The sequence below is a fragment of the Camelus dromedarius genome, chromosome 15 (assembly GCF_036321535.1).
Source record: "Camelus dromedarius isolate mCamDro1 chromosome 15, mCamDro1.pat, whole genome shotgun sequence".
NCBI classification, from domain to species: Eukaryota; Metazoa; Chordata; class Mammalia; order Artiodactyla; family Camelidae; genus Camelus; species Camelus dromedarius.
Window position 1 is genome coordinate 32,549,382 of NC_087450.1, and position 24,285 is coordinate 32,573,666.

The 24,285-nt window shown below is 33.4% G+C and overlaps 1 protein-coding gene across 6 annotated transcripts in view; it reads right to left on the reverse strand.

The window, feature by feature from the left end:
- Window positions 1-310: 310 nt before the first annotated feature.
- PPM1B (protein phosphatase, Mg2+/Mn2+ dependent 1B) overlaps window positions 311-24,285 on the reverse strand; it is a 78,083-nt gene continuing 54,108 nt past the window's right edge. For 2 of the 6 annotated variants that reach the window (XM_064494530.1, XM_031466935.2), the window contains one exon: window positions 15,881-17,775. In XM_064494530.1, coding sequence (XP_064350600.1) covers window positions 17,470-17,775 — 306 coding nt within the window. In that variant the 3' untranslated portion in view covers window positions 15,881-17,469. The other 4 variants (XM_031466932.2, XM_031466933.2, XM_010997157.3 and 1 more) reach the window with 4 other exon arrangements.

Genomic DNA, 24,285 nt, shown 5'->3' on the forward strand with positions numbered 1-24,285 from the left:
AGGGTTTCACTTAATCTTTAAATCAATTTGGGGATAACTGACATCTTAACTATATTAAATCTTTCATTCAAGAACATCATATCTCCATTTTTTAGGTCTTCTTCAGTTTCTCTCAAAATGGTTTGTAGTTTCCCATGTTTAGGTCTTGGACATACTTCATCAAATTTAGCTCCAATTGTTTCAAGGTTTTTGATGCTATTGTAAATGTTATTGATTTTTTTTCATTTCAATTTTCAATTGTTTCTAGTATATATAAATATAAATATTTTGGTACATTGAAGTTGTATCCTGTGACCTTGCTAATTAGAGTTGTAGTATATTATAGCTCCTTTTCACTTTCTATTTACACAATCAAATCATATGCAAAGAAACAGTTTTGTGTCTTACCAATTTGGATGTTTTTTATTTTTTGTCTTGTTGCGTTGGCTAAAATCTCCAGTCAACATTGAATACAAGTGTATTTTTCGGTTTATTAGAGGGAAAGTATTCAGTCTTCTACCACTAAGTATGGTATTAGGCTGAGGTATGACATAGTCACCTTTTAACAGGTTGAGCAAGTTCCCTTTTATTTGTAGGTTGCAGAGAATTTCTACCATGAATGGGTCGAATTTTACCATTTTTTTTTCTGAATGTAATGAGATGATACGGTTTTTCTTTTTTACTCCCAGTGTGGAATTACACTGATTTATTTTCAAATATTTCCTCTAAGGTGTCAGTTTCATTGGCAGAAAATACTTCATAATATTCCTTTTATTAAAAAAAAATGTCTATAGGATCTGTGCTATCTCCCCTTTCATTTCTGATACTGATAATTTCTTTCTTTCCTGATCAGTCTGGTTAGAAGTTTATCAACTTTACTGATATTTTCAAAGAGCCAACTTCTGATTTGATTTTTCTTTGTTTTCTAGTTCACTGATTTCTTTTATTCTTATTGTTTCCTTCTTTTCCTGCACTTGCAGTTTCTTAAATTGACACCTTACATTCTTCCTAATGTATGTTTAAAGCTATAAATTTCCCTCTAAATACTGCCTTAGCTTTGGTCCACAAATTTTGATATGCTGGGATTTTCATTTTTATTCTAGTCAAGATATTTTCTAATTTCTCTTGTAGTTTATTTTTTGACACATGGATTATTTAAGTATGTTGTTCTTATCTTTCTGTTACTGATGTCTACGCTAATTCCACTGTGGTCAGAGAATATGCCTTGTATGATTTCAATGCCCCTTAAATTTAGTGAGAATTTTAAGAAGCAGGGGTATCTTTTCCTTGCCTACTTTCCCCTTCTGCTAATTGGATACAGATAACGAAGTGATGATAAAGCCACAAACAGAAAAAGCTTCATACCTGAATCACCAATGAAAGAAAGAAGCACAACTTACCTGGAACACCCACCTCGGTCTATATACATGAGCAAGAAATAAACTTCTATTGTTTGAACTGTTACAGGTTTGGTTCTGCATGTTGTAAACAGTTCAGCTTACCCTGATTAAAATGCTGCCCATCTTTTTAAGGTTCTCCTCTGCCTCCCACTTCCCTGAAAGTGAATTTTTCACAAAACACAGTCTACATTTTAGTTCATACAACCTAAAGCATACCTGCCACAACTATTCAACTATTTTCATGTGTTCCATTAACAGACAAAATCTTCATATGAATAAAATATATATGAAGTTTACTGTATCAGCCAAGGTTCTTTCTTAAAAGTATTTTTATTGAAATACAGCATGTATACAGAAATGTGTGCCAAGAAATGTACTACCTATATATACATGATATATAATTCATCTATCTGCAGAAAATTATGAAGCTGTCTACATCTGGGGTATTTTCTTCCTTTCCATTATTTCTTTCTTACGTGCTATTTTTGGAGCCTTGGCAATCAAGAACGTCAAGAAAACAAGAGATAAAAGGGCACCCAAAGTGTGTCACAGAGAGGCTTTTCCAGCTCAAGGCTAGAAATACAAAGCTGGTCCTGTACATGCTGCTCAGTTCCTCCACCACACTACTACAGTGCAACTTTTCCTCACTTTTTAAGGGGAAGAAGATGTAATACAGGTAGGGAAGGATGTAGAGAGAGAAGCTACACTTACTCCTTCTGCAGAACAAGTGCTACACTCCAGGGCCACTGCTAGCCCATGTGGTATCTTTGGTAAAAAACCAAAAAGCAAAAAAACCCCAAAACTCTCCAGAAAGATTCCTTTTTCCAGTTACTTTACTTCCACCTGACAGATATTTGTTGCAGATACAACTATACTATTAGTAAGAACACCTTCCTGCCACTTGCTAGAAAGTTGTAGTTAAGTTCCCCGTGTCTGTGATGTGAGTAGCACCCTTTGGATGTGGCACTGTTCTGTTCTGTCCAGTCTACATGCTGCACTTCACCTCAGGCTGTGGAACAAGTTGTAGTTTTGATTTTTTTGCTTAAATGCATTGGGGCTATTAAAAAAAAATTTTTTTTTAGTTGAAGAATCACATACATACAGAATAAAAAGGGAGATGTACCTAAAAAGAATAAACCACCACCACAAAACGAAAAGAAGAAACTACCAGTTTACAAAGAAAGAAATGTAACAAGTTCAGAATCTCAAAAACACATAAATGAGGCAAGAAACATCATAAGCACAAATAAACACCTAGATGTGCAAGGACCTAAGGGAACAGGGTCACAGTGAAACCTCTAAAAAAGTTGACTTATACACAAGTGATAGGGCCAGTAAGAACTTTATCTCCTATTTTACAGTAATGGAAAACAAGAAAATGATACTGAAAATCTAAGATTACTCTGGCTGGCCAACTGTAGTTATAACGAAGTGTGGAGAGGCCACATCAGAAAGGGTAAATGTCATCCCAGTGTTTGGAACACATAAAAGATGGCAACAAATTGATACTGATCCCAGGAAAGGCCCTAGTAGATCTTTATTATAATGATGTTTTTAAACCTTTTGGAAAAAGAATGTTGTTCACTATGTATCAGCAGGTTTGACTTAATTTCATGAACTTCTGGGGACAGTTACTTGATTAACACTTGGAAAACGCAGGACTTCAGCAAGGAATGTAAGATCCCATGACATCCTTATAGACAAACGTGGAGAGAAACGGGCTGACAGATGCATCAGTAAAATGCTGAATTCTTACCTAACAGGTGTTGACTGATAGACTGGCCAACTTGTATCATACCAAAGAGAAGTTTCACAGGCCGCTGCCTTCAAACTTGTTTCATTCAATATTGAATGTTTACATATCAAATTTTGGAGTGACCGAAAAGAATAACATAGCACATGTATTTCAGACGAATCCAAAGATATTTCAAAAGGTTAATAAATTTAACACAAGAAAATTTACAATAAATAAAGGTCCTGCAAAGCAGGTTAAACAAAACACTAACTGCACAAGTGCAGGAGAAAGACTACTTAACAGCAGTAAAGATAATTAATCTCAACTTAATCAGTATCTCACTGGTAAGTATAACTCAAGACAAGTAATCTCAGTTCACCAGTATCGCGTGGGTGTCAGAAGAGCTGGCTCAACATTTGGGTGTTAAATAGAAAAACAAAAGAGTATTAACAAGAACAAAGGACAACAGCTCTGCTACCTATAAATGATCAGTTCTGGATTGTATAGCTTAAGAAAGATAGAGAAAAAACAAAGCCTTTGGGGTTTGGATGGTAAAGACAATGGAAGCCAAGATATATGAGGGAAATAACTAGGGAAGAAAAGAGAAGTTGCTGGGAGTCACTGTAACACCGGTGCTTAAATGTTTGGCCCCAAAGGGTTAGTAAGACAAGTGACGGGAAGATACAGAGAATGAACCAGGACAGGCAGAGCTGCCCCCAAATGGAAGTCGATCTGGTCCCTGGTGAATCGGATCAGAGCTGCTAAAGAACCATCTGGCACTTGGGGATTTTCCAACTTTGAGATATCATAAATACATATTTAAAGATCTATCCAGCTATAAAATTTATTACTCTCTCTTTGAAGAACACACAAATGACAATTCTTCAGAACTACTATGTTAAAGATTTTGAGGATGTAAATCTACAGATTAGAGTTTGCTTTATTGGTCACTTTATCTCTCAAGTTGGCATTTGTGTATATATGTGTATATATGTGTTATATATGTGTGTGTGTGTGTGTGTGTCTTTCTGATGTGCAATTTCTCCTAGTGTTAAAGCAGTTGGCATTGACGTGTAAACTTTTGATGGTAAAAGACATCTGACTAGTGCAGTGCATACACTGTTACACTGTAATAAAGACTAGTGTCTTAACTGCCAGATTCATGTGTCCCATCCTGAAAAGCCAAAAGCCCTAAAAACACACACACACAATCATGGGTTACTAGAATTCCTTCCTTTTCAAAGATAATTTTACATAGCCAATCTTCCAGGTGTATTTAACTTATGGCTTTCTTTATATAATTTAGGCTACCCATTAACTATATGGAAATGTGTGACATAAACCTAATTCTAACCAATTTTGATTCTGTCTTATTAAAGGTATGTCTTAGCACGCTACGTGAAAGCTCTAGGCATAACTACTGCATAGCTGAGATTCCCTTAAGTCCGTTTCAACATTCATTCTCATCGATTACACAAAACATGAATCCATGCGATACACAAAAGAAACTAGCCATTCCACATAACTACATCTTAGAATTATCAGGGATTGAAAAAGGAAACTTTTCCATGATCTTCCCTAAAAGAAGTTACCTAGTGTCTGTAAAGTTTTCTATGTTACCTCCTAGAGTATTTAATTTTCTTTGGAAAGGCAAGTCAACCTTGGCACACCTTTGTGCTCAAGGAGCAAATGTGTTCCTTTTGTTCTCCCTATACTTTCTCACACCTTTCAATCTCAGAGTGGAAATAAAATCTCTCAGAAAGGGAATGGACATAATTACTGCACAATCACAGTCACTTACCACTCCCTGATTATATAAACTGGCAAATGGAATTGCAATAAAAGGTACAAAAGGGGAGCTTACCTAGGAGGTGTATGGTTGTCCAAAAGTACTTTCTTTTGGCAACTGGGAAAAGTATCCATGAGGAAACACCTGAGCTGATTCCTTTTCTGATGAAGAAATTCATTACCTTCTATATTCCTAAACATAGGGCTCTGAAGTCATCAAGGTGAAGCTAAAAAGTATCTAATTTAAGGGGGTTATTAAGATTTGTATTCATGTAAAGCAAGCCAGTAACAAACCTATCTCCCTTTCTATTAACTATAAACACTGTACTTCATATTTCAGAAGAGATCTGGGCATCATAAAAGCCACAGTCACAAGCTACTCTTACACAAATATTTAGAAACCCAGTAACTTGTGATTTAAATAATGCCTTTAGGAGAAGGGAAACAACAGTGACAGATTAAAGCCTGCCTTTAACCATGAAAGTCCCTGGAATAAAAGCAAAAGTGCTGCCAAGAAGCCACAGGTATTTATCACATGGACAGAGGAAAACAGGATTTTGAAGAGTGCAGTGACAGTTCTCGGCCTCCACTAATGGGCTATAAGGTTAAAGGTTAATAGCAGTATAAATCCTACAATTACATAATGTGGGGTTCGTTTTTATTTCAGATTTACAAAAACCTTTTTGTTCTTGTACTTTAATGGCCTTGTAAGTTCTGCCAGCCACTGCCTTTCTTGTCACCAGAGCGCTCAGCGGGTTTACAAGTGGACATGCCCAAGACTGCCATCTGGTGGAAATGATAGAAATTGAAATGATTTTTGTAAGTGATTAAGTCCGTTGTCTACTAAAAAGGTATGAATTCAAAATATTCAAAACTAGTTACTTCACAACACAGTAAGAAATATAAAATAAGGATTTAACTTAAGAAATGCATAGAATATATGGAGAAAATGATAAAACTTTACTGGGGGTATTACAAAAAACAAACACTTGCATAAACAGAAAGATGTAGCATTTTCCTGGAATGGAACTTATCTTTGCTAAAGATACCAATGATTTCCAAATTAATGTACATATACAACAAAACAAAATCAACAGGACTTTTATCTGGCAGGGAAATCTTGGCCAAATTATTCAAAAGTTAATCTGGAAGAATAAACATTCAATTTTTGTTTAAGTAGGTTATTAAGGGAGCACTCTCCATACCAGATAATAAAATGTATAATAAAACTATAATAAAGATGAAATAGATACATAATATAAAGTAATGAAATAGAATGCCCATAAAATACAAACATATACAAGAATATGCAGTAAAAAGGCGTTTTCAAATAAATTTTAAAAGACTGGCTTATGTGTTACTACTGTGAGAGAATAATGGAAAATATTACATGATTTTTGCCTTGTAGTAATATCCCAAATAAATTCCATTTGTATTATATATTTATAATAAAAAGGCCAAAAGTCATAAAATATATGTAAATACTTACTCAGAATGTGAAAAGACCGTCTAAGTATACAATTGAAGGTTCAAACTGTTAAAGAAAATGATAAAATTCTAAAACTATTGAATGCATGAAACCAAAAGACACTTCTCAAAACTCATCAAACTGAACACCTAAGATCTTTGCAAGTTTACTTCACATAAATTTAACTTTCTAAAAAAGTAAAACAAAAAATGAACTCCACTATACTTGACTTAAAACAGTATATGGAGGAAAAAAAGGGAGTTATTTTTGACCTAATACTCTTCAGATCAGAGCATCATAGCTCCCTCTAGTGCTTCTACTATCAGTGATTAGAAAGCCTTTACTCTGCCTATAGGAAAAGCCGGCACAGAAACAAAGTTACTGTGTGAGAAAAAACACAGAAATAGAGTAGCATGATATAAGATTGGGGGGTGGGGGGGGAGAACCTACACCATTGAGCTTGTAGCTCTTCAGGAATTAGGACGTTTCAGTTATTGTTAAATGTGTTTTGTTTAGTCCCATTCATTCTTTGACATTCTTATTTAAACAAAGAGCATTAAAAGGCAACTGGTGAACTCAGGAAAATAATTTGTAACATGTAACAGAATAATGGCTAATTTCCTAAATATATAAAGAGCTCTCACAAATCAGTAAGAAAAATGATCAATGTAACAGAAAATAAGCAACATATATGAACAGGCTTTAATGAAAGACATTTAATTAGCAAAAAAAGAAAAAAAAAAAGAAAAAGTTCAATCTCATTAGTAACCAAATAACTGAGAATCAAGAAAATACCATAAATTACAATATTCTACCCACCAGATTGGCAATGTGCAATACTGCCAAAAAAGCAGAAGATATGAGTATTTTTATATACTACTGGGATTATAAATTGGTACCATTCCTGGAAGACAAGCCAGGACCACTGAATTCACTTAGTTTCTGCATTTTATATTTAATTCAAAAGTTTATTAAAAATCCAAACATACCGAAAATTACAGAAAATATAGGACAATCTTACCTACTACTCAGACTTAACAGATGTTAACATTTTTATAATTTTACTTTTGAAGGAATATTAAAAAAAACCTCTTTCCAATGCTTCTGAAGAACTACTGTCCTAAATTAATGTGTCATTTTCCCATGCATGTTTTATACATACTAGGTACCTATAAATTATACACATCATAGTCCATCAACTCTAAGTTTCCATTATTTTATGTACCATTCCGTTATGTATGATTAAAAAATGTGCTAACTATGAAATAATGCCTTAATAATATTTAGGATTATTTTATACTTATTGTAATAGGTTTTTCAGACTTTGACTTTAACAAAACCCAACTATGGAATCAAAATATGAACAGCTATGACCAAGTTGGTGCAATTGTAAGATGTCATGATCTAAGATGCTTCTCAATTTCAAAGATATTAAAATATGAAAAAAATTCATTTTGAAATAAACTTTGGAGATTTAAGCTTTTACATAAACGACGTTCTTTTGGAACTTGCTGTTTCCCTCAGCATTATGTTTTCTGAGTATTAAAAGATGGCTCACTGCCCAAGGAAGCAAAGCCAGTAGCAACGAGCTGCTGCAGGAGCACCAGATTCTCTTCTTAGCCCAGCCTTTCCTCCATTCCTCTAAGTGTTCCAGAAAAAAACTGATTTATGCTGAAGGGAACTAATAGGGAAGAGTTATTCCTCAATGGAAACATCTGCCTTCAATCAGGAAAATAGTCTAGAGACAGTCACTTCCAAGGCCCAGGAATGAACATACTTACCAGTTGGGACCAGGGCAATACAAGTGAGGCACTCACCTTGGAGACGAAATTTAAGGGGTGCCAAAAAAATTCAGTGATCAAGAGAAATATTTTAATGCAACATTTAAAAGAATCAAAATGAACACAACAACCATGATGCACAAAATACCAAAAAATTTTAAAAGACAATTATTGTTGCTTAATTTTCCTATTGCCTTAAGCTCCAACATAGCATTGCAGGGCACTCTTACTCGTCCAACCTTACAGGGGAAGAACGGGGATCACAGTGATGGGTGTGATACTACACTACAGTTTAAAATGTCAATGTGAAATGGGAACAAAGTAATTTTCATAGGTAGCGTGAATAATTTTCAATATTAGGTCCTCAAATAGATGCAGGCTATTAAGAATTACAGAACGTAGATTATTAATTGTATTTTTATTAAAATGAACTAGACTTATGTAAGATGAAGACAATGCCTGCCTGCCAGGTATCAGCATTTATGAGGCAACAGCAATTAAAATGGTGTGATGTTTGCATAGTTAGACAAAAAGACAATAGAACTGAATTTAGAAACTAGAAATGGATCATACATATATGGGAAATTGGTATTAGGCGGGGCTGAAATGGTGTTGGCAAAATTATATTAGATTCCTTGTTTCATATAAAACAGTAAATTCAGGATGAATGAAAAACCTAAGCATATGTGCTTGGAAAATGACTTTAAAACTCCTGAAAGAAAATAGAGATTACAGAACTTGAGATGGCAATGACTTCTTAAACAAGACAATAACACAAACCATAAGGAAAAAGATGGATAAGTAACAAAAGGCTCCATACTCAAAATAAAAGAATAAAATAAATACATTTTGCAACACATGTAACAAAGGACTAGTATCCTGACTACATTAAAAAAAAAAAAACTACAAATCAATGAGAAAAAGACAACCCAAAAGAAAAACAGGTAAAATTTAAAGAGGAAACTCAAATGGCTCATACAGGAAAAGGCGTTTATCTCAGATGTAATCAGAAACGCAAATTAAATATTATTTCACATTCACCTGACTGGCAAACTTAAAGTCTGACAATATTTACTGTTACTGAGGACGGGGAGGGACAGAGGAACAGGGATTTTCATACATTTCTAGTAGAAGTGCAAATTAGTACATCTTTAGCATAATGCATTTGCAGTATTAACTGGAAACGATGCATACTCTATAACCCAGTAATTTTATTTCTAAGCAACTACTACAGAAAATGCTAGTACAAGTGCTCAAGGGACACATGCCAGTCATTAGTTTTTTTATAGTAATAAGTTGCAAATAATCTTCATCTCTTTTCAGTGGGGAAATGGATAAATTGTGGTGCAGTCACACAAAGGAATACTATACCAGTTTATTCTTTTTATTTAACCTCTTGTTTTATGGAAGAGGGGGATGCAGAGGTAATAATGTGAGCAGATAAATTCAAACCTGAGGTTGGGAATAACACCCTTTCCTCTCCCATTTTACCCCCAGCAAAATCAAAACCAGCCACGCATGGTGGGTCATATGTGGGGGAAGGGCTAACGAGAGAACTGACCTCTTATGGTAGGCAGTATCAGACTCTTATTCCAACCCAGTGTCCCCTTCCCCACCTTCTAAACATAACTAAGTAACAATCCTTGGGTAGATCACCAAACCAAAACCTGTAAATATTGTTTACTGCTTAGTCAAACACTGTTCTTATTGAGTCTCCTTTCTTGTAAGAGTAATATCTAGTTTCATTTGCATAGACTGGTATAGTCACGTGTACTCTCTGTGCCTAGTGATTTTCAAACTTTTCATAAAGTCAACCTTTATTCAAATGAAATCTTACATGGAATCCCAACAAGTAACAGAAAAAAAGCAGGACCACTCTGGAGGTTGAGAAATGGTACCCTAGAACTTCCTCTGGTAATTACAATATTTTAAGGAGAGTTTAAACTAGATGAAAATTCTTAAGATTAGTTTATTTTTGACTACATATAAATTTTAAATGTGAACTCTTCATGAAGAGATTTGTAGGTTCCTAAAGAAACTATAACAATTCAATTCACTAACTTTCACTTCAGGAATATACTTCAATAGCATCAAAATAATTATAGCTAGTCTTGTCTAAGACCAATTTTAATAGCAAACATTAAATAACTTTAAGCTTTATACTATTGTGAATTTACTTACAAGATGCTTATTCACAGGCAAAAGTCTCATGAAAATAAACTCCATGGTCCTCTAAACCAAGTTACTGTGGAATTTTGTCAAAATAAATTGCACTTCATGTCTCCAAGATAGAAATGAAGCAAAACCACCTCATTATAGTGAGCACGCAAGTGAAGAAAACATTAAGGACCCAGGAAAGGGAAAGGAGCTCCCAGACCCATATATTAGAGTAGCTCTTGGATTGTACTGGTGCTCTTCACTGCAAATACACGCCCAAGTATTTTCATTAGAAGTGTATATTATGCCGACAGAGTAAGAGAATAACATTGGCTGTACAGACTTAATCATAAAGATCACTATTGCCAACATTATAAGATTAGGGTTTTTAGTCAAAGGGGAAAAACAAATCCAAAGCTTTGATTCTACCCATAAATAAAAGTTATGGTTCTTTTGTGCCCCACTAGAGTTGTGGATACTAAGAGGAAAAACAGTAACTAACCTCCAAACACCAAGCTCATGCATGCATCCCTCATTCCTGAACTAGAAGAGCACAGCTACCAGTTATATTGAGTGGGAAACGATGTACACAGTTAACAGAAATGTTTGCCAGGGAGCATGAAAGTGAAATGGAAAATAAGGGGAAGAAGACACCACAGCCAGGAAAGCCAGCAAGAAGTCAGAATCAGTGCTGATGCTGCCTGAGAAGCAACTTACTCTGTATTAGTAGTTACACTGTTTTACTTCTGATTGACAATATAACATACATAAATCACCAGAACAGTGGGCAAAAATAAACACTTGCTCAGCATTTTCATTAAAGCTTACAGAATAATCCTCAAAGTTGAACAGAAAAAAAAATCTTGAATAGAAAAATGAAAACCAGCAATTGAGCATAAAAAAATGACAACGCAACTTTTTATAATGCATATCTACAAATTTATTTGCAAAAGCAAGGAACTCTCAGAATTACTTTGAAATAACTTAAATCCTCGTCTTGATGATTACTACATTAGCATTTGACTACCTTACAGATTTCCTGCACACTGTGCACTGTTTTAATAGGTGCAAATTACAATAGACTATTTTCCAAAAATATTATTTAGCTACGCAAAACAAAATGTATTCTAAAATATTCATCAAATGCTTTCCCTTATCAAACCAGATTCATTCCAAAATACAAATAAGGGCAATTTGGAAGAGGAAATGTGAATTTGAGACGTCATTTAAAAACGCAACCTAAATTCAAGGTAAGAGTAAGATTTGGCTAGCAGAAGAAATTTAATGGACATCTTCAGGTTAATTTCAATGATGGAAGCTGAAACTAAGACTCAGTTTAACACAAGCAACATAAACTGCCTAACACCACTATTAAAAGACATCAAGACCCAACTGAATCCCATACATCTGAAAATAAACCTGACTTATGGAGAAATGAGAGCTGCAGTCACTTTTGGCTACCCAAACACATTAAAAACCAAACACTCATGTAACAACTATCTTAAGTAAATATTATAATTACCAAGCCTCATAATTGGGCAAGCAATGTGTGACAGAAATTATGAGTGCTTTAAAAAAACCAAGAATCTCCATGCTAACTCTCCCCAATCTTGTTGAATGTTCAGAAAATTGAAAAGTCTAACCAAAAAAACTCAACATAAAATTCTGATCCACTTAGTCATCATTAAAAAAATCCCATCTTTATCTGACCAACCTGAAGTGACATCTAATGTTAAAATGATTTTATTTAAAATACGAATTTTAAACTTCAACATAAAAGTGAAACCTTCTCAAAGAAATAACACAAATCTACAATAATTGGAAGACATCTTAAAAGATTAAAATGATCCAAATATATGCCATAAAAAAAATCAAGCTCTACAGTTAAACAACCTTAAATCATGAGTTTTCCAAGTTGAAACACATCACAGAATTTTCTGGGAGAAAAAAAGCACAATAGTAAAGACTCCACCTTCTTTACTTTGCTTTCTAAGTATCAGTGTAATGGTAACCATACAAACATCACCTCTCCCCGCAAGTAAAGTTTACATCAGATCTGTCTTAAGATTCATTTACTGTTATACTTGGTATACTACTATATTATATAATAGTATATTACAGTACCGTAATACTTGGAATAAAAGAACACTCTGTGAAGCTGTCCAAAAGGATGAGGGTAGCAAGTCCCAAAGTCTGGGGGTCCCAGAGAACCTTTCAAGGATGTCTGTAAAATCCAAACTATTTTCTCAACAATATTAATACTTTTTTTTTTTTCAAGGTATTGACATTTGCACTGACTGTGCAAAAGAAATGGTGGGAAAAATTACAGGCACCAATATTACTAGCATGAATAGAAACAGTATTACCAAACCAGTCACTATTACATGTTCATCACTGTACTCACAGAGAAAAAGGGGCAGGGGGGACCAATTTCAGTTAACAATGTCCTTAAGCAGTAAAAATTAATTGCATCACACCTCTACCCTCGAGCACACATCTTTTTAATAGCTTAGATGATGAAATGGGAAGTCCTGGGTCTACAGCAGGCTGAAGTATGATGGTTGTCTCATGCTATTATTTGAGACGTGAGCTGAACTAGTAGCCACTTTTCAAGGAATGCCATTTTACTTGAAGGAATGACTGAAAGACTGTGGTTATTCAACAGACATTTTCTCTGAAATGAATGAAATAAGCCTGTCACTCAAAGAAAACAACTGACAATATTTGTTGCCAATGATAAAATTTCACCTTTCAAATGAAAATTAAGATTTTGAAAAGTCTGTATCCATCACCATGTGCTTGACAGCGTCCCAATACTTAAGATTTTTCTGATGAGATCACAACAAAAATTACAAACACAGCATAATAAAATGTTAATATTCTAAAGAACTGCATACTTCTATGAACCTGTATTTTCCAAATGACCAATGCATGTTACAAAATCATGTAAAAGTAGAACCCTTATTCAAACTGTAAGACAAATCAAACTGATTTTAACGTAACAAAGTACAAAGTTGATTGACAGTTTCAGACTTCACATTGCAACTAACCTTCAAGAAACCACCAGTTCTGAAGTTTAGATAAAGTATCAAAGAAGAATAACTATAATTATCTAAAGCTTAAAAGTACTTTTCCACAAAGGTGTTTGTGTGAGGCCAGACTTCTTCATCCACTTCTAACACAGTGCCACATTCCAAAAGACTGAATGTAAAAGCAGACAGAAGATTATCCAGCCCAACATTAAAATATTTATAAAAATTAAAACCAACGCTATTTTCACACTAAATTTTTTAGATTTTGAAAATATTTTCATAAAACAATGCTATTTATGTTAACAGGTAATTAAAAAAAAGAATTAAAATAGCACGTAAAATTTCTTTAATTTCTAATACAATAAACATCAATAGATACAACCCACAAAGCGTAAGTTCTCTGGGATCTTGAATTCTGAGAAATATAAATGGGTGCTAAGATCAAAACAGTTGAGAAACAGCTGGAATAGGGAATTCAAAACAGTAAATATTGAATATGGGTTTTTCTCTTGCTACTCCACACATTATTTGTATTTCCAGGGCCACCAAACCCCCGAAAAGGATTTTTTTTAATAAGTGGTATAAAAAATGTTTTTGGATTGAAGAAGGGGTTAATTAGTATTGTCCTATTATACAGTTTGGTTAACTCCTCCTTGGAATTATAATTCGCCTACACAGTTTTATATGAAATTTTTCATGATAATTATTCCTACTATATAAAATGTTTAAAGTAACATTCAAAACTGGACTTTCACTCTTAAATATATGAAATAGTAATTATGTCACACTGTTTTTATCAATTCTTTATTTAGGTAACAAGTTGGTTATGTTCACTGCATTGTATGAAACATCACAATATCATACGGGAAAGGTACTATCAGTACAGGGTTGGATCAGAGTGGACAGTTTGAACAATAAACCATTTTGCATTCTTCATTCCCTATCTTTTAACAACCCACCAAATCCAGTCAAGGGACAAATAGCTTTTAACATCATCATGGAAAGCACTTTAACTTACAAGGCTAAAATCTAAAGAATAAATAAAATATGTTGTGGCATTAATTTCTTTTAGACCAAAAATCAGGTGCACAATAAATCAAATGATCAAGAAAGCTGTATTCAAATGTGTGGCTCTCCAGAAACAACTTCAGGAAAATGTTACAGAAAATACCATGAATTCCATTTCACACAGGACCAGATGATGACTCATTTTAACTATACACAAGGGCAATTACATCCTGCTGAAACACAATTTAAACAGATAGGAAAATGTTTACAGAGCATCCACCACATGTAAACCATGTACAAATGGATACATTCATCGCTTCTCCTACCCCAATAGCTTCTTTTAGATAAATATTTCACTCTTCATGTTCAGTATTAATTGGAAACATGCAAAACTCAAAGGAATTCAAGGATTCAAGGTTATTGTAAAAATAGAATTAAACTAATAGTCTTCAAGTACCTTATGTGATAGCCACTCTGTACCGTGCCCAATGTTATAAAATGAAAGGTTACTGAACCCATGAAAATATCTCTGTAATATTTCCTTAGACCTAAAATAGATAATTTTAAATGTATTTATAGTCATTTCAATGTGATATTCTGAGCTTTTAAAATAATGTAAACAATTAAAAATTATACCAAATTACACAAAACTTGTTTTATCTTAAAAGCTGAAAAATTAAAACTATAGAAACCCACATGTAAAACAAAAATCACAATTTACATTATAAAGGCAAATCTCATCATTTAAAAAAATTTGCAGCAGTGAGATGTCAAAGCAAATTATAAATAGCCATAAATTAATCCATTTGGTTTCAAGAGATTTTTCTAGTGAGAGTTGAAGGATGTAGTAGACACATGCATAAAATTTGTAAGGGTTTAGAGTATTATTGCCAAAAACACTTTATCTTGAAGCAGGCAACATTACAACTTGGACATTATTGGAGAACCCAGTTTGATAATACAGGTAAAATTGGAAAAAAATTAAATAACAATAATAAATATAAATCCTATAGTAAATCGCTCAAATGAAATTTTAAGCCACAGAGCTGCAAAAGGCTTCCAACTTGGTGAACTGAAAAAAGGAGCATCTCATACAATTCTTTGCTCTTACATGCTTATATGTTGTGTGTCTTGTTTAAAAAAAAAAAAATAATGTGTCTTCAGAGGATAGCTAACTATATTCCCATGCACCTCAGGCATATGTTATTTGTGGTGAAGTAACTCCATTGGTTTCTAGGGCCAAAAGTTCAGTACAGTTGTAACCAGTACGCCTGAGGCTGGCAAAAAATACTGTAGTACAGGCAATGCTACAAGTGGCAATTATCAGAAAACACAAATATGAACAAATGATGGGAAATGCTAATGATTTTCTGCTCATATCACAAAACGTTGGGAATCCACAAGAATATTTTTTCCCTTGTATTGAAGAAAATTGTGATTAAAAGTTTTTTCCCCCAATTTTCAGAATCAAAAGCATTTTAGAAGGTTTATAAGGCTACCATGGGTCTTCTAGATCTCCAGCACCCTACAGGAAGAAAAAAGGAAGAATATTATTATTATTTACCTAAACCACTTCCAGGTTGGATTGAATTTCAAAAGAAAACAAAATTAGATGAACAAACTACCTTCCTTTCTTTGAAAAGGTACTTTTATAGAGAGGTGTGTGAATTGTACATTGTGTGTATACACATGGATCTAATATAGATAGATAACTGGCTGGGTTTTTCTCCCCTCTCCACCAAATGCCTTCCTGTTTCTCAAACCACTTAAAAACATTCTGGCATTGGAAAAATAGATCAAAACATCAGCTACACCTGAAGATTCCACAGTTTCAACTTATGGTACCTCAAGCAACTTTAGACACACGATAAACGTAAAACATGAAAAAGAAAAGTTAATGTTCTACATTCACAAAATAGTTGTTTTAAGAAACACTTTCCCATGTGACTAACAGTCATCTGTATTCTAAAGATTCATTTTAACAAAAACCAAACTCATATCTGCTATTTAAAATATCTCATAATTCTCGCATTTATTAATATCTGATGAATGCTTAGAGCAAAGCTGACAGTCTTGCAATCTTTTAAAAGCTCATCATGGCAATATTCTAACATGTCTACGTGTGTCCATTCTGTCTAAAGATTAATATTTTACATCACAAAAAGGGGATAAGAAACAAAATAGATTTACTTTGAGTAAGCAAGACTTCTCAACATTTTTTTCCTTTCAGTTAATGAAAAATGCACCAAGCCAAAAGTTTTCTAAATTTTATATAAATACAAATGAAATTCTAATGGGTATTTTCCCAATATACCAAACCTGGTTGTTTAAAAAATAATAATTTAAAAATAAGTACAACATGCATAGGTTATTCCACATCACATGCTTTATTTGGACTTAAACACTTATAATTTCATTCTAAACACTTGGTTGACATACATTTTGATGTATGTAGTTAGGCTATACAGAATATACAAACCAAAGCTGCATGAATAATACATAGGTTTTTCAAAAATTATGTTTCATAAAGAATACAGAGAAAGGAAAAATAATCACACATCCAGTATCTCAGAACTTCTAAAAATAAAACTACAGAGAGTGAAATATAAACAACTCAAAGAACACACAAATGATCATTCTTGAAAAGAAATTACAGGCCAGCATCTGCCATTCTTTGAATAACTAAAATTACTGAAGAAAACACAAATTTATTACATAGCTAACTATGAATGTACTATTAACGGAAAATAATGTGAAGCAGTATAAATCTATATTAACAAGTTTTTCCACAATATAAAGTAACCTTGCTATTCAGTAATCTCTAATTCTATCTAGTATGAATTTAACTACTGACTAATAACTGGTGGCCTTATTTCCAGCATACAACATGAAAGGACATATAATTTTATTAAATTCAAGGTACTATATAAATAGCCGATTTTAAACTATCTGATAAAGATGTATGCAAAGGCCTTCTTAAAAAAAAACAAGGCTATATGAATATAATAAAACTAGTTTACCAATATTCAAGTAACAAAACGGTTATATAAACGCATACATTGTATTTCCTAAGTAAAAACCATCAAATCAAAGATCACAAAAATATTACCACAAAGTAAGGTCATATTTTTTCACCACTCATCTTTGTCCCTGCATCTTCATTACAGCTGTCTAGTTCAGCAAGATCACTCTTTGATTCAGTATGGCTTTCCTGCATTGCCACTGGGTTTCCAGCATCACTGTTCGAAGAAGCAGCGGCAGCAGCTGGTTCAGCAGGGCTTTCTTCTCCCTCTACTTTAGCTAGCCTGTAACTAGTCAGCATCTCCTCCAGAAGTTGTCGGTAGTTGCCCCTATGATTAATTCTCATTTGCCTGAGAGCTTCCACCAATTTTCCCTGTGATCCACTTTCCTCTGCTTCATCGGAGGCCTTTTTTTAAGATTCAAGACCCCAGTGTCAGTAGACAAACTAGGATATCACATGTATTTCATAACATATCACAGCAAAACACTCATTTGTCTACCATGAGTAATATAGTCTAGGCATGAGAACATTTCATTAAATAAGTATCAAGGCTTATTTGTGTCAATTAATAAAAATTTCCAGTTGAAGTATCTCATTATTTTTAGCAAATTATCAAGAACTAGTTCACGTTTATTTCACATTGATATTCGAAGTTTAATCTGAAATTTACTTGGCTATTAAAATTCAAAGGCAACACAAGCATCTCCTAAAGCTGACTTACTTAAAAAAAAAAAAAAACAATTGGCTATAATTATCTAGTATAAAAGGAAATTAGTGTTTAAAGCAGTAGGAAAGGACAGAAAAGCAGGCCATGAGAACATTAGTTTCTTCATTTCTGCTAAATGATAGGAAGGAAAGGAGACACAAAATGTAAAACTACAGAAATTTAAACTAGATACTGGGGAAATTGTAAAGCTTTTGTGGATAAAAATATTACTTTTTGTCTTTAAATATTTTAATAAAAACATTTCTAGATAAAATAGACCAATTATTCAAAAACGTAATTAAGTTGCAAACAGTACACTACTCAATCCTTTCACAGAATTTTATAAAATCTACAGGTTTCTAAAATAGTAGCTACTTAATCTTGTTAGCAGAACAAGCTCTAATATCCAATCTGATTATAGTTACACTGAGAGACTAAAAAGCAAATCAATCTTATATTCTGTGCCTCCTGATGTGATGCATCAGGGAGGACAAAGCTATGGCCTATGTTCTTGCCAAAAATGTTTAATAACTAATGAAGCTAATTCCCAATTTACAGGAAAACAAGAAAAAGAGGATCATGTGAAAGGACACCACAAAGAATCATATGATCCAGAATGTAGGACATCCTATAAAAAGCTTGCTCAGTCTCATTATAATCAGTGTCAAGGGGAAAAGAATTGGGGGCTCGGTCAAAGACTTGCTTAATAGGCTTGACTGGTAACAAATGGACTAGCAGTCATTCTAGGCACAACTGGGAAAATTTGGGATCAATATTAGATGACATTAAATTTATTATTAATTTTCTTATGTATAATATTATGGTTATGTAGAAAAATGTCCTCATTCTTAAGAGCTGCATGCCAAAATATTTAGAGGTAAAATATTATGATGTCTGCAATTTGCTATCAAAGGGTCAGTCAAAAAAAGTCATGTATGTACATACACACATGTATATATAAAGAGAGATAAAGCAAATATGGTAAAACATTACGTGTTGAATCTAGGTAGAAGGTATACAATTGTTCATTATGATCATTTTAATTTTTCTATATTTTTGGAAGTTTTCATCATTAAATGTGGGGAAAATAAAATACAAAAAGGTTACTGATATAGATGATCTGACACAAACTCTTAACCATCTTTGAAGGCTGTTACTCTATAATTCTATAACAAAGATAATACTACTATAACCACATAATAAATGGCAATGCTTATTAGAAAAATGAGAGCACATGAATGCTTTAAAAAGAAAAAAGAAAAAAAGAAAGTGTCCTTGTGGCAAAAAGCAATAGATGACTGTGTACAGCATATGTTTTATATGTACATATATGTCTGTGAACCTGTCCATTTTAGGATATTATATGTAAAATGTCTGGGAGGAAAGAAAATACAGCAATATAAAAATGATAATATTAGGTAGTGAAGTTTCAGATGTTTTATTTTCTTTGAATTTTCTGATTTTCTATATCAAGAATATTAACTGTCAAAATCATTTACGTTTTAATTTGCAAAGTTTATTGTGTGGGGAGAACATAATAAAATGTGCTGTTAAGATTTTTCTTATTTTTCCCCTTACCTTTCCTTCTGTACTAAATAAATCTATTTCCCTAAATAAAGTCTCTCATGTGAATCTATTCAGGAAAGGTTAAAATGGAACAATGAGTAGAGTCTTGCTAATCACAAATCTTACCAGTCTTTAATCAGGTCTTCCAAAAGGAAATTTTCTACTTGATAGTAAATCACAAAGAACTTTCAATATAGGGCGTAAGACTCCTACCTGCCCTCTAAAGAAAAGTCCCTCAAACCAACAACTCTCTATTTAAAAAAAAAAAAAAAGAAGAACTTCCAGGACACTCAAACAAAATCTGCTTCAAGTGGGCAGCTGATTTACACGCTGAGACCTCAACCCTGGTTTCGCACCAGAATCACCTAAAGAGTTTTTACAATTATACATATGCCAAAGTTCCATCCCATTATATTCAGATTCAGTGGGTTGAGGTGATCTATTTTTAAAGCCTGACAGGTGATTCTGATATATGGCCAAGATGGAGAACCACTGATAAGCTGTCTTAACTCTACCTACTTGAACTTACTGATACGGTTGGATCAAAGGTTGTTATACTCATTGTATTTCAGTCAATTGGGGGGGGGAGGTGGTTTTCAAAGATAAAGCACCTCTTTCTCCATCTGACACATTTCTTTTTTACAGTAATCATCTATGTTTCTGTGAACTGCAGAGCAGTTGGGGAGAGAGAAGTAGTTGCTTTTTAAAAACTGTAAATTAAGTAGCATGGATTTACAACAACCAATTGAAAAGAATTTGAGCTAACGGCCACATTTAAGTTATTTTATATTATCGCAAATTATATTCTTTTGTTGTGCTGCATAGACAATGGAAGGGTGAAACCTCTTTCCCAGCCATTTCATTTGATTCTTCAAAATATTGTTACACAACTCTGTCGTGGATTTTCATTAGTATCAGAAAAGGATTGTTTTGCTTAGCTAAACCCTCTTTACCTGAACTCATAAAGCACATCATGTTTGCACATCTATTATAGCAGTTAATTCCACCTTGCTACTGTTCACAATTATCTCTCCAGTTAGACTGTAAACTCTTTGAAATAAAGATAATTCTATTCCTTTCTGTATCCTCCCTACCACCTAGGGAAGGAAAATTAGTGCTAAGAACTAAGAGCTTTATATACATAATCTCATTTAATCCTGTACGTACCCTATGTAACAGGTACTGTAACTCTAATTTTTATAAGTGAAGAAACTAAGGCTCAGAGAGATTTAAGTTGTTTGTCAGGGTGACAATGCTAGTAAGTGACAGAGCTCAGATTTGTTTACAGGTGCAACTGACATCAACGTCCCTCTGAATGCTCTTTTGAATACATTATGGTAACAGGTTTTGCATATAAGTGCCCCATATAAATAGACGCATACTAAATAAATACTGCTTAAAATTATTGTAGAATTAAAACATAAATTATTTCATATTGAAGTCTATAATGTATTTCTCCTTCATATAGAAAAATTAATGAAATTATAGGACAAAAAATCAATTATGGAGCTAGGAATTCAGGACATTTCCTCAGATTTTGTTTTTAAGGCTTTATTATCATCTAGACTAATACAGCTTGAGAATCAAATTTCTCATTATAAAAACACTGCCTTGCACCACGTAAGGCACAGGAATATGGATAAATCAGGCAGAGAGCCAACAGAGGGGAAGGAAATCTAGGAACATTTAATAAAATTTAACTAGCTATTATTTATTTGCAGCAGTTTTTTAAAAACACAGTTGCCATAAGCAAAATTCCTCAAAAGACTAGCTAAAACAGTGGAGAAAAAGAATGCCAGCATAAATATTTACTGTGTTAAGAGTCCCCATGCCCTGCTTTGTCAGGTAAAAATAATTTTTAGACATTTCTCAAAAATGACTTCATGAGGTATAATTAACAATGACTAATGGAGAATCTAATAAATTATACATTATCTGCAAGATTCTATAAAATTTAATCAGTTTGAAATAATTTAAGAGTCATTTAAATGGTCAAGACCACAAAGCTGTAAGAAGTGGTATATTAAATGACACCTAAAAAAGTAGTGACTAAACTTAGTGCATTTTCCAACAGTGTAGGTAGGTCTTCTCCATAAGAATGCTTTGACAAGTGAAAAAGTAAAGTCCTAAAACTGTAATATAAAAATATACTTGCTTTATTTGAAATAAAATAAAAAAGAAGATTGTACACAAAAGTTAACAATGTGAAAACAGGGAGATTCTTTAGGGCTTTTTGTCCTGTCCTCCTTCCCCCCTCTCCAAATCCAAATGTCTTAAAATAAGTTTTTTGAATCAGGATAAATAAAAACATGTATTTAAATGAAAAATAACTAATAAGGCACTGAGCTTGACTGCTTAGTCACAACAACTTCCTCATCAAAAACAGAGCACCTTAAGACTATTAAATATAAGATTCACAACAGAATGGGCAATGATTTTTCTTGCACAGTGGACAGAGTGGGGGTACAGATACATACAAACCCTCTATCTTAGAGAGGCTGCACGGAAAGGTATAAAATAAAGGGAATAGTTTTTTGAGTCATTCTGACTTAGATTCAAATTCTTGTTACTCGGTTTATCCAGCTGTGCAACCTGGGCAAGCTACTCCATCTCACTGAGTCTTAGTCTTCTCTGTAAAAGAAGGGTGTTGAGGAGATAACCTATGATCAGTATTTAGATACAGACAAACAGATACGGCTTGGCACAAGTAGGAGGAAGTAGGTGTAAACAAGTTTCCCCTTTTCCCTTGGAAAACTTCTACTTACACAGCTACTTGATCAGTGGTGCACTAATTCAAAAGCACTCTAAGTCTCCTTTGAAGGAAGAACTTCACATTTTGGCACAGAAAATACAAAGCTCAAAAAATAAACTTCCATACCAATTAGCAACCTCTAATTATTTTTTGAAATATATGGTTTCAGGATAGTCTTAGCAAACTACTAGAAAGAAAGAAATAGAAATATTTTTTATTTAACTAGTATTTATTGAACTCTCACCATGTGCCAGGCACTGCTATAGGTGCTGGGACTACAGCCATAAATAAAGAAGATAAAGTTCCAGATCTCAGAGAATGTACATTCTAGTTACAAAACCAAGCTAGCATTTAGAGGAAGAAAAGGGGGTGGACTGGGAGTGATCTCACATAACAACAACTTAGAACAAACGTAATTTTATTTTTTCTGGTCCTCTAGGAGATTATCCTTTTGGGGTTACAAACTCGTTTGAGGAACTGATGAAAGTTGCAGACATAACTCTAAATCATTAGAGAATGTGTATGCACACATAAATATATCTGCAAAGACTTTTGGGAGGTTCACAAACCCCCTTATGCTAGAAGCTTTTCCACAGATTTTGATTTTAAAGCTGGGAAAATATCAATATTGCTTACATTAATTGAACATATTCTAAAAAGTTGAACTAAAAAATAACTTAATAGTGAACTTTCTGAATATATTTTAAATGACCTAAGTTGACTTATATCCAACTCAGCTTTTAAAAATACATTAATTAACCAAAAGATTTTAATATAAGAAAAATAGATGAATCTCTATTTCTAATGGTACTGTATATAGGCATTTACAGCAGAAAAATTCTGTATGTGATACAAAGTAGACATTTTAGGAATCTAAACAATCGCTGTTAACTCTGGCTAGCTTTTTTTAAAGAAAAAAAATCTGAATAAAAATTATTTTTGTTATTTAAGCAAAATTGTTTTAAATAATACCTCCCAAGTGTCTTCTCCTCTGTATTTCTACCAGACTTTTGTCTTTCCCATTCTGCAAGTTACCTGTAACAGCTCCTGCCACTGTGTACTTCCTGGCAACATCTTCCAGATGGCACAGATCTAACCAAGTTGAAAAGCATTTGCGAAGCACTTCTGTGCCTAACTCACTGCTTTAGTAGGTCAAGTTAAGAGCTAAGAATTTAATCAAACATCTATAATTTCTTCATTTTATGTTTCTTTTATATTTTTTAGTACATTTCTGCTACTTGTGATTATCGTTCAACATTTTTCCAAGGTCATAATTACTCTGAAAGGGTAATGTTTCCTAAAATGGGATTCTGGGCTGCAAAAATGAGGTGTTTTTTTTTAACAACAAATAGGAAAGTTCTCTAATCCACACATCTATCTACTAACGATGGGTTTACACTTATGTGATCTCTGCAATCATTTCACAACTATTTGACTTCCAGCCTCTCTTTAATCTAATACTGCACACTTCTAACAGAGTAAAATACCACAGATATCCACAGATATTCCTTTGAGTCTATCATTTTAATGCTCCAAACATATGGTGGCTCCTCACTCTAAAACACAAAGTTCAAAAGTCCTCTCTCGTCTCTCCAGAAATACTTCTGGCACCTGAATTCTTTGTCACCACAGCAGTTCTCTGCTCTAGCCAAAACGATGTTCTTCCTTTCAAAGAACCATTACCTTCCTCCTTTCACTTCTGCCATTCAACCATTCTTCAAATCCCATTTTCTCTCTGAAAATCTGACTGCAAGCAATCATTGTACAATACATATGGCAATTAATCACATTCTATATTTCATCATCTTTTTATTCTTTAGTAAATAATGTGAAACCATTTATCATTTAACTTTTGTTTTAAATCTACATTGCCAGCTGCACTGAGAGTAGG